Source organism: Talpa occidentalis, unplaced genomic scaffold (assembly GCF_014898055.3).
Source record: "Talpa occidentalis isolate TD23 unplaced genomic scaffold, MPIMG_talOcc4v2.1 talOcc4.16, whole genome shotgun sequence".
Taxonomy (NCBI): Eukaryota; Metazoa; Chordata; class Mammalia; order Eulipotyphla; family Talpidae; genus Talpa; species Talpa occidentalis.
This window is the reverse complement of record NW_023601653.1, coordinates 214,742-230,444: the sequence shown is the minus strand read 5'-3', so window position 1 is coordinate 230,444 and position 15,703 is coordinate 214,742. Positions and strand designations below refer to the sequence as shown.

The window sequence follows — 15,703 nt, the reverse complement described above, 5'->3', positions numbered from 1 at the left end:
ATTTCAGTCATTCTGTCTGTTCTGTTCCGCTCTGACTGGTGAATCCTCTTATCTCCACACTTTTGGCCTGTACCCCATAAATAAATAAATCTTAAGAAAAAAGAATTTACTAGAAACCAGAGACTGAAAGCCAGAGCTAAATTCTACGTTCTGATGTGGGAGCCAGCAAGCACTTCACCTTCAAGCCACTTGATGGTCCAGGCACTGGTAGCACTGAGCAGATCCAACACAGCGGGGCCAGTGCCCAGCCCACCAGGGCCTCCTGGCTGGCACTCAGGGCACCTCACTGAGAATCAGCTTCAGAAGCTCCCAGGCATGAGCCTCCCCTGGCGCTGCCAGGCCGGCAGCCTGGTCCTTCACAGGGACCCAACCACTAAGGAGTGATGGGAGAACACTTGAAGCCGTAAAACATAAGGGTCTTGAGTATGTAAGTTTGACTAATTTTACCAAACATGTACTCCAATGTCCACCACTCATCTCCGGGCCAGAACATCCCTGTGCCCCTCTCGGCCACCCCAGGCCACCCTCAGTGTGACTGCTGGGCGGGCGCAGGCTTCCCGCTGCTGCACTCACAGCGCGGAGCTTTGAGACTTGGGGGTTTGGGAGCCTCTGCTAGTAGCGGGGTCTTCCTGCTGACGGGCTCGGGTTGCTCACCCTTTTTGGGTTGTGACAGGATGAAGTTGCAGCTAGTGAAGATTCTTGCGCACATCTTTGGTGGGTGTGCGCCGCTTCTTTGGGTAATCTCTGGGGGTGGACTTGCTGGGCCATGATACGGATGTGTGGTTAACTTTTTTGGAAACTGCCAAACAGTTTTCTAAATGGGTGCCATTTTACCACCCCCAGGAGTATGTGAGGTCTCCCGCTTCTCCACAGTTTTGTCAGCATTTGGTACTGTTACTTTAATTTTAGCTGTTCTGTGGTTGGTATTTCACTGAGGTTTTATTTTAAAGATTTATTTTTATACAAGAGCTGGGGTACAGGCCAGAGGCACGGCAGGGTGAGAGGATTCACCAGAGACAGAGCAGGGTGCAGGCAGATGGACCGAAATACACTGCTGAGGGGAGCAGGGGGCATGACAGGAGAGGTCTGCTGCGCCATGTGGATATGTCCCTGGCCGGGCGGGAATCAAACCCGCGCTGCAGAGGCTGTGGACAGCTTCACAGCACTGCGCTCAACCCACTATGCCACTGGGGAGGCCCTCACTGAGGTTTTTTTTTTTTTTTTTAGAAATTTCTTTTTTTTTTTTTTTTTTAAGATTTATTTATTTATTTATACAAGCACTGGGTACAGTCAGAAGCACGGGAGGGCGAGAGAATTCACCAGAGCCAGAGTGGGGAGCAGAGCAGGCAGAAGGACCGAAGTACACTGCTGAGGGGAGCAGCGGGCGGCAGGAGAGGTCTGCGCGCCATGTGGGACCCTCCTCCGATGGCCGGGGAGCAGCCCGGGATTGAACCGGCGCTGCAGAGGCTGCGGGCAGCTTCGCAACCCAGCGCTCAACTGCTGCGCCACCGGGGAGGCCCCCTCACTGAGGTTTTAACCTGCATTTCTTTCACGAATTACAGTGGGGAGCAACTTTTCACACACTCTCTGGCCTTCTGTGTGTCGGTGGAGTGCCAGGTCTCTGACCGGCTTCTTACTGGATCATCTTCGTGTGACTTAATGTTAGGAGTTTGAGGACAGGCATCCGTTCCATGCCCTTTATGGCTTGTTTCTGTGAACACGCATTTGTAGTGAGGGAGTGGGAGAGAGACAGGGAGAGCGGGGTGAATCGTTTTTCTATCTTTTTCTTAATGGTGTCTTTGATGAACAGAAATAATTTAGATGAAGGCAGGATTTGTCAACATTTTATGTTATTACGTGTCCTTGGGGAAACTTGGCCTGCCTGGGGCTGTGAAGGTGCTGCCTGCGCGCTACTTGTTCGCTCGAAGCTTTAAAGCAACATCTTTTCTACCTAGGTCTGTGAGTCTCCTTTCCTCTTAGCAGCTTTATTGGGGTGCGAGCGCTTTACTGGGGTGAGCGGCCACCATGTCTGAGTGCACGCTCGGCACAAGTGGACCCCTGTGAGACGGTCATCGCAGTAGGCCAGAGTATGTCCATCAGCCCCCACTTTGTCCACGGCCCTCGGGTGCCCCCACACCCTCTGCTACTCCTCTACCCCCAAGCAGATGCTGACACTGCTTCTGTTTTCTTCTCCACGTCAAGGCTGCCTTAGGCCAGCTGGCCTGTTATATCATTTTAAAGATCAACGATGTTTATTATTTACTTATATATATATATATATTTTTTTTTTTTTTGTGGGACCCTCGCCGGTGGCCGGGGATCGAACTGGGGCTGCAGAGGCTGCAGGCAGCCTCGCAACCCAGCACGCAACCACTGCGCCACCAGGGGAGGCCCAAGACCAGCGATATTTAGTGAAACCAGGACTTCACAGGTGCCACACCCGCTTCTGGTGAAGATCTGGTTCTGGCCACGGGCCCCACTGGGGGACCTGAGGACAGGCTTCGGCCCGGAGAGCGGGAGGCCACCCGCACACCCTCAGGCCTGCACTGGGTCACACCGTCCACTGGATCCTGTTGCCCTCTGCCCCTGCAGAGCCGGCTGGCCTTGGAGTGGCGAGTGGCCTGTGGGCCTGGCCTTGGTTCCAGCACCCACGCTGTCATGTCTGCTGAGCCTGTGTGCTCTGGTGCCCACTGGGCTCCCAGAACCCAGATGTGGCGGCCTGCCTGGGGCTGCCTGAGTCTGCGAGGCCCCCCCACTGCCTGCATCTCTTTGTTCCAGGGGCCACCGTCCTCACCGAGGGCTGTGCTCCCAGACCACGTTCCTGGCTTCCTGACCAGTTTCTCTTGGTCCAAGGCTTGGGCCTTGGGCCTTCTCTTTGTTGGCCGGCGTATTCTTCTGTCCTGGCCTGCTCGCTCTCTGTGACTGGCCGCCTCTCCTTTCTGTCCATGTGAGGCAGTGGGTCTGGCTGGCCAGCGTGCACGAGTGGGCATTCAGCGTCATTGACTGGACTCATTTACTGTCGCGGAGCTGTGCGGCCTGTGTTAGCAATGAGCTGGGTCTTATGTCCTGGGCCCACGCGGCCGTCTGGGTCGCTGTGACTCCTGAGTGTGGTGCCCCGTCTCCGCCTGGCCAGTTGAGAGTGTGGGCTTTCCCTGCACAGAAGTGTGGCTGCGCCCAGCAGAGTCACGCCTCATTCTACTGCCCGCAGGGACTAGGGGTCATGCTGAGTCCTCTCTTGAGTGGCTGTGTTTTTCTGATTTGTTCATTTCTTACCTTGGCCGCATTCCCCCAGCCCCTCAGGGGCCTGTCTGTGTCTCCCAGAGGCCACCCGCCCCCCAGCTTCTTGTCATCAGCCGGAGGGGGTTGGCCCGTGAGCAGCACGCAGGCCACCCGGTCCCAAGGGCCGGCCTCGCCGCCTCACCTTTTCAGGCGCGACCTGGCAGCTGCGCCCTCCTGGCCACGCGACACCGGCGGATGCGAATCGCGGCGCCCCTCGGCGCACGGAAGAAGCGGCAGCCGCACGAGTGTTAAAGTCTGTCGTTCCTGATGCCAGGTCGGCGATCAAACTGCCAAGTGAGGCACCAGAGCTCCGCCCGCGGGCACCGCCGGGTCGCCGCGCCCGGGTCGCCCCAGCCGCACGTGCCGAGCGCCCCCGGGTCCGCGCCGTGGCGGGGGCGGGGCCCGCCGTGGGCCCGCGAGGCGCGCTGTGCGCAGGCGCAGGTTGGGCGCGGCCGGCGGCGGGGCCGGCGGGGGATGCTCTGCGCAGGCGCGGGCGCGACTCGGGCAGGTGCGGCGTCGCGGGGGCGTCGCGCCCGGCTCGGAGGCGCGGGTCTGTCCGTGTCGGCTCCGACTGCGGGCCGCCCGGCGCCTTCCCCCGCGGTGCGTGAGGCGTTTGCCTTTGCCAGTTGGGTCAACAGTGCCCGTGCGGATGTCGTACCCGGCGTTTTGCCGCCCTCCGCTGCCGAGCGCCCGTGCGGCCGTCGAGCGCTGCCTGGGGCCCGGGCGTGACGCGTTTGGTCGGCGCCGCGCGCCGGGGGCGTGACGTGTTTCGCCGGCGCCGCGCGCCTTTCTCCCCCTCCCGGACCGGCGTTCGCGGCGGCCGCCCGGTGATTCGCTCTCGGTCTTGGACACGCCGGTGTCCGTCTGCCGGTGCTTGCGTTTGGGTCTCCCCCTCGCTCGTCTCGGACGCCACCGCTGACGTGACTGTTTCCGTTTTGAGTTTTCCTTTGGTTCTTTTTTCCCAGCTTGCGTTTCGCTGCCGATCTGCTCCTTGTGGGCGCCCGGCGCCGCTCCCCGGAGCTCCCCGGAGCTCTCCCCGGAGCTGCGCGGGCGCCGGCGCCGTCTCTCCCGTGGCGTGGCGCGCACTGGGCTGCGGCGACGCCCGGTGCCGCTTCCTGTGTGGCGGCGCTGTGACTGCCACACTCCAGAGACTCCGTCCTTGGTTATCCTGCCCTTTGCTAGTTGTTGGGAGATCGTCTTGGGCCCGGGGAAGGTGTTCTAGGGTGGCCCTCTTGGGCTTGCTCTAGGTTTGAGGCCGCAGGCCTCCCCGGTGCTGGGGGTGAGTCTCAGGCTGTCATGCTGTGGCCTGAGTCGATCCCTGGCCAGGGCAGGGCGCTGACCCACAGCGCGCAGCAGACCTCCCCTGTCTCCCCGCTGCTCCCTCCGCAGTGGATTCCAGTGGATCTGCCTGTTCTTCTCCCCACTCTGTCTCTGGGGAATCCTCTCCCCCCCCCCCCGCCCACCACAGCTCTGGCTTGTACCCCAGTTCTTGTATGCATGAAAAAATAAATGAAATCTTAAAAAATAAAAAAGTTTGAGGGCCTCCCCGGTGGCGCAGCGGTTGAGCGCTGGGTTGCGAAGCTGCCCGCGGCCTCTGCGGTGCCGGTTCAATCCCCGGCTGCTCCCCGGCCACCGGAGGAGGGTCCCACATGGCGCGCAGACCTCTCCTGCCGCCCGCTGCTCCCCTCAGCAGTGTCCTTCGGTCCTTCTGCCTGCTCTGCTCCCCGCTCTGGCTCTGGTGAATTCTCACCCTCCCGCGCTTCTGACTGTGCCCAGTGCATGTACAAACAAATAAATAAATAAAATGCCTCTAAAAAAAAAAAAAAAAGTTTGAGGCACAGACCAAGATCTGGAATATGGCTTTTACTCCTAAGTAAACGTTCTTCTGGGGTTTTAGTGGAAAACCTTCTAACATGGCAGAGCTTGAATCCAAATTCAGTCTCCCAGTGCTGGGCAGCTGCAGAAGTCTTTGCTACACTTGTTCCTCCACTCCCTTCCCTGCAGGTGAGTGGCTGCTGCGCACCGGGGTGGGTGTTCACTCCATTTAGGTTGTTCGGGTCTGTGGCACACAAGCCAGGGGACCCTCAGTGCACATGTGGGGAGACTTGTGAGGGACACAGTGCAGATGATGCTGATGAGCATCGCTGCTCTGTGGATGCCCTCCTGACCGGGAGAGGAGGGTGGGCGGCGGCAGCAGCGGGGCGGTCCCGCTGTGGTCAGCAGTTGGAGCGTTGTCGCAGCTGAAGAGAATTAGGCCGATGAAGCCGCCCTGAAGCCAGAGGAGCACTGGCTGCTGGATCTACCCATATCATTAGTTTTTTATTTTGACTTGATGTAATGAGTTCTGCTGATATATTTTATGGTGTTGTTTCTTTCAAACTTGGCATCCTAAGAGGTTTGCTTGTTTCTGTTGTTAAAGAAAGCCACCACCATCCACAGGGTCCCGCCTCTCTTCTCCCCCCACCCTCTTGCCCTCTGGTAAGGTCAGCTCTGTTGACAAAGCTCACTGCTCTTTCTCTGTTGAGTTTTGCCCATTCATCTGCTTTGCTTCCTCATAGACCACTTACTGGTGAAATCACCAATATTTGCCTTTCTTCTCCTGACCAGGTCACTTCACACAATCGCCTTGAGGTGCTTCTATTTTGCTGCAAATGGCGAGATGTCCATCTTCTTACCAGTCCACTGTGTGCGCCACAGCTCCCTTGTCCAGTCCTGCTGGTGGGCACGCAGGTCATTCACATTTTTTAAAAAGATTTATTTATTTATTTACACAAGCACTGGGCACAGTCAGAAGCGCGCGAGGGTGAGAGGATTCACCAGAGCCAGAGCAGGGAGCAGAACAGGCAGACCGATGAGGTACACTGCTGAGGGGAGCAGCGGGCGCAGCAGGAGAGGTCTATGTGCCAAGTGGGACCCTCGTCTGGTGGCCGGGGATCAAACCGGTGCTGCAGAGGCTGCAGGCAGCTTCATAGCCCAGTGCTTAACTGCTGTGCCACCAGGGGAGGCCCTTTTTTTTTTTTTTTTTTCATAGAAGAACTGGGGTGCAGGCCAGAGGTGGGGTGGTGAGAGCATTCACCAGGGACAGAATGGGGAGCAGAACAGGTGGATCTACCGAAATCCACTGCTGAGAGACAGCAGGAGACAGGAGGGGTCTGCTGCGCCCTGTGGGTGAGCTCCTCACCGGGGACCGAACTCAGGCTGTAGCGGTTACAGCCTGAGACTCACCCCCAGGTCACCAGGAGGCCCCATTTACACATTTTAGCTGCAGTGAATGTTGGGGTTCATGTGACCCTCTAAGTCAATGATTTCCTGATTTTTGTGTAGAGACCCAGAAGCAAGATTTCCGGGTCGTGGGGCATTTCTATGGTCAGTTTTCGAGGAAGCTGCTTATGTTTTCCAAAGTGGTTGCACCAATTTACACTGCACCGGTGCTGTACAATACAAGGGCTCCTTCCCCCACATCCCCCACCATCTGTCACTTGCCTTTTTGCTGTAGGCCATTCTCCCTGGTGTAAGGTGCTCTCTCATCGTGGTCTCGAGTTGCATTTCCCTAATAACAGGTGACGCTGAGCGTTGTCCACATGCCTGTCGGCATCCATGTATTGGTTTGGAGACGTGTCTCTTGAGGTCTTCGGTCGGTTTCTAAGTTGGGTTGTTAGTTTCTGGTTGCATTGTGTGAGTTCTTGGCCCCGGGCATTAGCTCGTCTCAGGTGTGGCGAGCTTGCTTCCTCTCCTGGCTGCTCGCTCTGCTGGCTGTTGCTCTTCCTGCACAGAAGCTTTTCCAGCTGCTGTCAGTTGTTTACTTTCGGCTGAGCTAGCAGCGGCGTCTGATGCTGACCCCGTAGGATGTGCCGCCTGCGCCTCTTCCTGTTTGGCGGTCTCAGGTCTTACATCCAAGTCTTTAATCCATTTTGAATTTGTTTTTTGTGTCTGGAGTCAGAGGCTGATCCGCTTTCATTCTTCTGCAGCCGGACAGAGAACAAGTGAGGAGCCTATAAGCTTCGCCGGTGAGCTGGACCGGTGGGTCCCTAATGGTGTTTGTGGGACAGTCCCCCCCCCCCCCAACAACAGAACTTGCACTTTCCGCAGGAGCGTCTTTCTCCAGACCCACCTCAAGCGTGATTGTGTGTCAGGACACATGACAGTTGTCAGTAAATTCATGAGGACTGAATCACAGCCATTATCTTCCTTGGTCCCAGTGTTATAAAAGTAAAAATCAGCCATGGAAAGAAAACTGGGAGGGTCCTCGCCGGTGGCGCAAGGGGTTGAGCGCCTCGCTATGGGGCAATCCGCAGCCTCTGCGGGGCAAGTTCCGTCCCAGGGAGCGGCCCACAAGGCGCGGCAGACCCCTCCTGTCTCGCCCGCGGCTCCCCTCAGCGGTGTGTTTCGGTCCGTCTGCCTGTTCTGTTTCCCGCTCTGTCTCTGGTGGATCCTCTCACCACCACCCCCCGCCCCCCCGCATCTCTGGTGTGTGCCCCAGCTCTTATATGCATAAATAAATAAATCTTCAAAAAAAAAAAAAAAGAAAACTGGGAAACCTCAAGCACAAACTGCACGCACTGGAGCAGCTGTGGCGTCGCCAAGGACGGCGGGGGGTGGGGGGGATGTGCTGGGGGGCACACATGGGGGCGGAGGGGCACACGTGGCCCCAAGGGGACTGACAGCGATCTGGGCTCATGTTAAGATAGAGGAAAACCCTCAGAGACAGCTTCACCTTGCACCTAGAGGAACTCAAGGAGAAAAACAAGTGAAACCAAAAGGAGAAGGAAGGAATTAATGTAAATCATCATGGGGCCTCCCTGGGGGTGCAGGGCTTAGTCTCAGTGCTATGGCGCTCTCGTCAGCCTTGGGCCTGAGTCCACTCCCAGCCAGGGAGTGACCCACAGGGCACAGCAGACCCCTTCTGTCTCCCTGCTGCCCCCTCAGCAGTGTGTCTCAGTGAATCCACCTGTTCTGCTCCCCACTCTGTCTCTGGGGAGTCCTCTCACCCTGCACCTCTGGCCTGCGCCCAGCTCTTGAAGCATAAATAAATCTTTAAAAAAATCGTCAAGGGCCTCCCCGGTGGCGCAGCGGTTGAGCGCTGGGCTGGGAAGCTGCCCGCAGCCTCTGCAGCGCCGGTTCGATCCCCGGCTGCCGGGCGAGGGTCCCACATGGCGCGCAGACCTCTCCTGCCGCCCGCTGCTCCCCTCAGCAGTGTCCTTCGGGCCTTCTGCCTGCTCTGCTCCCCGCTCCGGCTCTGGTGAATCCTCTCACCCCTCGTGCTTCTGACTGTGCCCAGTGCTGGTATAAATAAATAAATAAATAAATCTTTAAAAAAAGAATCGTCGTGGCAATGAGGGAAACGGAAACCAGAGGGCAGCAGGAGAGGTCAGTGAGGCGGGCGTTGGCTCTGAAATACAAGCAGCGACAAGGCTGCGCACGCGGAGCGGGCACTGAGGGAGAGGGCGCTCTTGGAGCAGGCACTCGCCCACAGCCGGAATGAGGAAGGAGTGCCAGGGGCACCGCGGAGTGTGCCGGGGCGCTGGAGGCCAGGGAACTGCAGCGTCTGGAGAAGACACTGGCGAGTCTCTGGCTGGCAGGACCGGACCAGGGAGATGAGACCCGGACACAGCAGGTCAGCGAGAAAAATCACAGCAGCCGAGGGCCAGATGGCTGTGCGCGCTGTCTCCGGGCCCTCAGGGAAGCACAGATGCTTTTCTCCTCACTGCGAAAAATGGAAGAAGAGGGAGCACCCCCAGATGCCACCCCGCGCCCCCGGGCTGGCTCCCACCGCGCGCAGCGCCAGGGACACGCCCTCCCGGAGCCCGGTGGGTCGCTGCTCCGCAGGCCTCTCTTCGGACCCGGTGGGATTCATCCGGGAGGCAGGGGTGGCTCCCGCGTGCAGATCCACTCCTGGGGAGAGGCCAGAGGGGAGACGGGGACAACGAGGACGCTTCCTTCAGAAAGCTTTGCTGAGGGGAGGGGCCGAGGAAAAAATCAAAACGGTGTGCTGTGAACAGAGACTGGGGGTGCGCGGTAGGGGGGGCCGGGGCGGAGCAGGGCTTGTGGGGGGGGCAGGGGCAGGGCAGGGGCTGGAGTCGGGCTGGGGTGGGGCTGGGGCCAGGCTGGGCAAGGGCTGGGCAGGGCCGGGGCTCGGGCCTGGGGTCTCCCCGGCCTCTCCTGTCCTCCGGGCTGCGTCTGGCTCGTCCTGCGTCGGAGTTTGTGGGCCGCACGCCTGTCACGGCCCTGATGCCCGCTGGGTCTGGCCCCCAGTCCTCGGCCGTCCTGCCGAGTCCGCTGACTCTGACCCGTTTCCAGGCTGGGCCGCCTGGGGTCCCCGCCTTGGGGTTCACGCCTTGCGCCCTCGCCTCCCTGCTGGTTTCCAACTGGGCCCCAAGACAGTGAGTGTCTTATCTTGTGGACGCCGGCCTGGTTCGGGCTGTGGCTGCGCCGGGTCTGGCTCTGGGTCTTCCTTTCAGCTTCGCGTGGGGCCGGCTTCCTCTGGGAGGAGGAGCGGCCGCGAGTCTGGTGTCGGAAACCAGGCCTTCCGTGTTACCCTGTTGTAAAGTTGCCGCGCCTTGTTTTCTCTTGACCAGAAGCAAAAGTATCAAAACCAGTGTTTTCTTTAAAAATAAAAGTACAAGCTGGACCTCCCTGGTGGCATGGGGTGGAGGCTCAGCACCTGATGCTGTGGCAGCCTCTGCAGCACGAGCTCTTGTGACGAGCTCTTGCCTGCGTAAGTAAGTAAAACGCATCTTTAAAAAATAGATAGGACCTCCCCGGGGGCGCAGCGGGTTGAGCGCAGCGCTGTGGAGCTGTCCGCAGCCGCTGCAGCGCGGGTTCGATTCCCGGCCGACAAAGAAGATACCCACACGGCGCAGCAGACCCCTCCTGTCTCCCCGCTGCTCCCCTCAGCAGTGGATTTCGGTCCGTCTGCCTGTTCTGCTCCCCGCTCTGTCTCTGGTGAATCCCCTCACTCTGCCGAACCTCTGGCCTGTACCCCAGCTCACGTATAAAAATAAATCTTTAAAAAAATAAAAATAATAAATAAATAAAAGTACAAGGTGTCCAGAGAAGCAGTGTCCACATGGGACAGCAGAGGGGGCTGCTGCTGGTGGACACACAGGAGGTTCCGGTGCAGCCGGAGGTGGGAGGGCTGGAGCTGGGGGGCCGGAGCAGGGGCCCGGAGGAGTTTCCCCAGGGAAGCCGGCGGTGGAGCCAGAGGCCAGGTGCTCAGCCGCTGGGGGGCCGAGGGCTGAGATGAGTGCCGTGGGGGGCGTGGGGTGCCTGCCCCCCAAGCGGACAAGTGCCTCACTCCCCCAGCACCCCCGTGGGCCCCCACTCAGAGTGGACACGCTCAGGCCGGCCTGTGAGATGCCCCCTGCTCTGAACCACGCAGGAGACCAAGCTTGAATTGTTCAGCCTGGACGTCCGGCCACGAAAAGCTTGCGGTCCTGGAGGCCCGACGGTCCCTGACCTACTAGCGGCTTCGCCAGCTTGCTGGGTTTCGCGTGAACGTCCAGACGCACACGCAGGCCCAGCCTGACACCAGCGCTCCGCCGGCATTTCCGTCTGCCCTTGTCCTCCACACTGTTACACTTTGGCTCTTGCTTTTTGCTGGAGCATTTTGAAAACAACCCAGAAGTCACCCACGGCGACGTCCGCTCCTGGCAGGGGAGGGCGCGCCGTCACGTGGCAGCGCCGGGCCAGAGCCCCATCCCCAGCTCTGTTGCCCACCCTCGGAGCCCCGCAGCTCCAGAAACCCCTTCCTCAGAGGACTTCTTGTGATCTGACCGGACGAGGCCAGGGGCTGCACTTGCTAGCGGTGTCCCTGTCTCCTGCGCTCTGGGCCCGCTCTGCTGACCCCCGCGCAGAAGCCTGGGCCCCCAAGGTTTAAGACAAGGCTGTCATGGAAACACAGCGTGACCCCCCGGCCTGTGCTGCCCGTGATCGCCCGTGGGCGTGACCACCCGTCAGCGCTGTCCCCTGACCTCTGTCCTGGGGGGGGCACCGGCTTTGCAGAACAAGCAAGAAGGGGGTTAGTTCCTCGGTTACAAGACTTCCCGATAATGTGGATACTTAGTAAAACGCTAATTTTCCTTTTCCTTTTCCTTCCACCTCGGTGAGCCGACTGTACCCGGCAGAGCTTAACGCAGGGCTCTTCGTCTTTTTAGGTAGAGAGACGTAAGTCTCCGCTGAGCGAGAGAAAAGTCTTGACGTTTCCCCTTCTCCAAGAAGAAACCCACATGTTCTTAGATTTTGCCTGACGACGACCCTGAGATAAGAAGCTCCCTAAGGTAAGAAACTTCCCTTCTGATTCAGCCTCTTGTGTGGCTCACGCAAGCCCCTTGGCTGGACCTGGCCATCCCCACGCAGCTGGGCCCCAGGCCGCCTTCCTGCGCTGTGTGCGGGGCTCAGCTGGTCTCTGCAGCCAGCCTGGCTGCCACGCCTGGGGGCCAGTGGCGAGGACGGGGTAGGGGCCCCGGCATGCAGACCGCTTGCGCTCGTGTTGCCACACATGAGCCCAGGGTCAGCGTGGAGCACCAGCTGCTGAGTGTCAAATAAAGCCACACAGCTGTCAACAAGTAAAGAGATGCGGGGCCTACCTGGGGGCACAGGGGTCATTCTCTGTGCTATGACGCTGTTGGCAGCCACCACGGCCGGAGTCCATCCCCAGCCAGGGGGTGACCCACAGGGCATAGCAGACCCCTCCTGTCACCCTGCTGCTCCCCTCAGATCCGCTTGTTCTGCTGCCCACTCTCTCTGGGGAGTCCTCTCACCCCCCCCACCTCTGGCCTGCACCCCAGCTCTTGCATGCACAAGTAAATACAGTAAATCTACAAACTGTTAAAGAAGAGCCGCTCTTTTCCTGGACGTCTGTTCCAGTAAGTAGAAACACTGCGACTTTGTGCATGGCCTCAAGCCTGCTGCCCACGGCCTGCTCTCCCGTGTCTCTTGGCTCCCCCCAGGCCTCTCCGTCATCCACGCCGCTTCTTCCTTACGTCCCCTGCACCCGTCCCGGCCACCTGGGTGGGCGGCGTCCAGTGGGCTCACGCGGGGCTTGGGCGGTGGCTTCCCGGCGCTCGTCAGGCCCTGGAGCTTCCTGCCTGTCTGCCTTGCTGGTGGTTGTGTCGGGAAAGGGTTTCCCGTTTCTCCAGATCACCCCACCACCGTGTTAACTTTGCTAACTTACGTAAACGCACGTGTCCGTGAAGGACGGGTGGGCAGGCCGGAGGAGGGGGGCAGGCCGGCGGGGCGCACGCCCACGGCAGAGATGGAGCCTCGGCGGTGGTGGGCGCTGGCGAGGGTCTCAACGAGACACCTGCGCTGTCAGGTCTGATGGGGCACGTCGTCGAGACACGAAATCCTAGATAGGCGCCCACAGGGCGCCCATCCCCAGCACGTGAAGTCGAAACGTAATGGAATCAACTCACGCTGGAGCCCGCAGCCTCTCGGCCGGGACGGGCCAGGCACACCCCATGGGCAAGCCCCGGCGCCACCCGAGCCCTGGGGACCCAGCTCTGGGCGCCCACAGCCTTCATGGCAACCCGCCCCGTGGCGTCCCTGAAGCCCCAGACTCGCGAGCTCCTGTCTGGCAGCGAGCTTTGGAGAAGGGCAGGGCCTGGAGCCCCTGGCCGGCGGCGCCTGCCACTCCCACTGGGCTGGGTGGGCTCTGAGCTTGGAAGGGAGAAGCGCATGGACCTGCCCTGGGGTCGGACAGAGGCTCGGTCTCGGCACAGCAAAGGCAGGGATTTTTTTTTTTTTAAGATTTATTATTTATTATTTATGCAATAAGTAATAAGAGTACAGACCAGAGGCGCGGGAGGGTAAGAGGATTCACCAGAGACAGGGCGGGGAGCAGAACAGGTGGATCCACCGAAATCCACTGCTGAGGGGGCATCGGGGAGATGGGAGAGGTCTGCTGCGCCCTGGGGGTCACTCCATGGCCGGGGTCTCACTTGTGGCTGCGCGAGCTCAACAGCACTGAGACTCACCTTGCGCCCCAGGGGGCCCGGGCAGAGCTCTTGGACAGTCCCCGGTGAAGGTTTCGCTTCATGCTTCAAGTGACCTGTGCGTCAAAAGAAAAATAAAGGAAATTGAAAATATCTTTAATTCAATGCAAATGAAAACCCCGACCTCCGTGATGGAGGGACGCGTGGCGGGCAACGCGCGGGGTCAGACAAGGGCCACCCAGCTGTGGTCTCTCTCGCAGCTCCGCGCCGGCACCATGTTCTGGAAGTTTGACTTGAACACCACGTCCCACGTGGACAAGCTGCTGGACAAGGAGGGCGTGACGCTGCGGGAGCTGATGGACGAGGACGACATCCTGCAGGAGTGCAAGGCCCAGAACCGCAGGCTGTTGGACTTCCTGTGCCGGCCGCAGTGTATGGAGGAGCTGGTGAGCCTGGTCACCCGGGACCCGCCCCTGGACATGGAAGAGAAGGTCCGCTTCAAGTATGTACGAGGCCGTGACCTGGCCGGGGCGCCGTCCTGGCCGAGGCCGGCCACGCTGTGTGCTGTGGGTGACACTGCGCCGGCCGGGCTCTCTGGGGAGGGGCGTCCCCGCCTGGGCTCCAAGGGCTCTGGGTAGTGGTGGGCCATTGGCCAAGGGGGGCCTCTCCAGTCCCTGCGGGGCGGCTGTTGGGCGGCGTCCACTCCGCCTGCCAGCTGTGAAAGGGTCTCCGTTTTTAAATGGTTGAAAAAAATCAGCCGGGCGGGGCTGCCCGAGACCGGGGCTGGACATGGTGTCCTGCTGGGCAGGGGGCACTCTGTGGCCAGTGTGGCTGGCGAGGCTGAGCGCGCATGGGCCTGGGCCTCGGCCGGGGGAGCCGCGCAGGTCTGCGCGTGGGGGTGCCCAGCCCCGGCTGTACCGGGCAGCGCCAGGCCAACGCCCCGGCCCCCTCTGCTGTTCCTGCGCTGTGAAGAGCCTCTGAGCGGGTCTTGCCCTTCGCCCTCTGGCTCTCACAGTCTCGAGGTCTCGCTGCCTTGGGGGCGCCTGGGGCTGCCCGGCACCAGGGCCTTCTTGTGGGCGGCGCTGAGGCCCGCAGAGCCAGGTGCCTGTCCTGCCTGGCCCTGTGCAGCAGCCCTCCGTGCCTGACCCAGTGTCCAGGCCTCACCCGTGGGGCCCGGGGAGCTGCTGTCCCTCGGGCGGGGCCGCCCTCACCGGACCTGCTCCCAGGAGGCCGCGCGCCGGTGTCTCCCTGGCCGTGCCCCTGGCCTCACCTCTGCCGCCGGCCCTCACCCTCAGGTACCCCAGCACGGCCTGCGAGCTTCTGACGTGCGACGTGCCGCAGATCAACGACAGGCTGGGGGGGGACGAGGCCCTGCTGGCCCTGCTCTATGGCTTCCTGGACCACGAGCCGCCCCTCAACCCCCTGCTGGCCAGCTTCTTCAGCAAGACCGCCGGCACCCTCATCGCGAGGAAGACAGAGCAGGTAGGGCTGGGCCGGGCCGCGTCTGGGGCCGGGCCGCGTCTGGGGCCGGGCAGCCTGGAGTGTCAACACTGCGGGACCCACGGGGACGGTGGCCTCCAGGGAGCTGCCGCACCGGCCCCGCTCCTGCTGCCTGTCCACCTGGGTGGTGGGTGTCCGTGTGTCCAGCGCGTGCTCTCCCAGAGCAAGTAGAAGGAGGCACCTAGTGCTGGGCTCTGTCCAGCAGCAAGCGCGGCCGTGGCCCCACCCCTTTGCCCTCCTCCTGGCATCCGCGGCCCGGGTGGAGGTGCCCGCACTGCCCCGGCGCCAGTGCAGCCGGCCTGTCCCTCTCACTGACCGCCTTAGACATGCCAGGCATCACGTCATCTTCTGTAAATAGCTCAGCATGTGTCTCCAGGACGTGAGGCCTTTCTTCTTTCAAACACGCTGTAGACTAGAGGGACGCGGCTGGCAGGGCAAGTCACCCAGGCAAGGCTGGCCTGCGCCTCCCTGACGCAGGTGTTCTCCTCTGCGGAGCTGGCCGGCTCCCCCAGACAGTGTTGCGGCTCCCCCTACAGGGCTGTGGCTGAGCCTCGCATGGCTGGGCCCGAGGGTGTCCACTTACCTCTTTGTTGGGCCTGACAGTGTAAAGAGGCGTGGCCAGGCCTATACTGGGCTGGACCAGGCCCTTAGGAGCAGGGGAGCCCCCTGGGGTGGCGGCCAGGGTGCTGTAGGCAGCAGAGGCCCGAAGACCTTTCCTGGGGTGGAGGCCGTGTGGCCCCACAATGTTCTGCAGTCTGACCGTCTGCTCTGCTGCCCAGGCATTTCCTGAGTCTCCCTGCCTACGTCACACCCCTCTGTCCCCTGCCCCACCAGGCCGCACCCAGAACGGGTTTTCCTGTTGACAGACACGCAGCCGCTTCTGTGGAATTCACACAAGACAGAAACACAGAAAGCAGCGTCTACACACCCTGGCGGCCGCAGCCACAGCCAGGCTTTCCAGCAGACAAGCTCTGCACGCCTGGTGGCTCCCA

The 15,703-nt window shown here is 60.7% G+C and overlaps 1 protein-coding gene across 1 annotated transcript in view; it reads left to right on the top strand.

Moving 5' to 3' along the window:
• Positions 1 to 15,703, top strand: part of PPP6R2 (protein phosphatase 6 regulatory subunit 2) — a 32,674-nt gene that overhangs the window by 1,138 nt on the left and 15,833 nt on the right. Inside the window, exons 2-4 of the mRNA XM_037515138.2 lie at positions 11,433 to 11,555; positions 13,472 to 13,713; positions 14,507 to 14,693. Of these exons, the coding sequence (XP_037371035.1) occupies positions 13,487 to 13,713; positions 14,507 to 14,693 (414 nt within the window). The 5' untranslated portion in view covers positions 11,433 to 11,555; positions 13,472 to 13,486. The remainder of the gene's footprint in view (positions 1 to 11,432; positions 11,556 to 13,471; positions 13,714 to 14,506; positions 14,694 to 15,703) is intronic.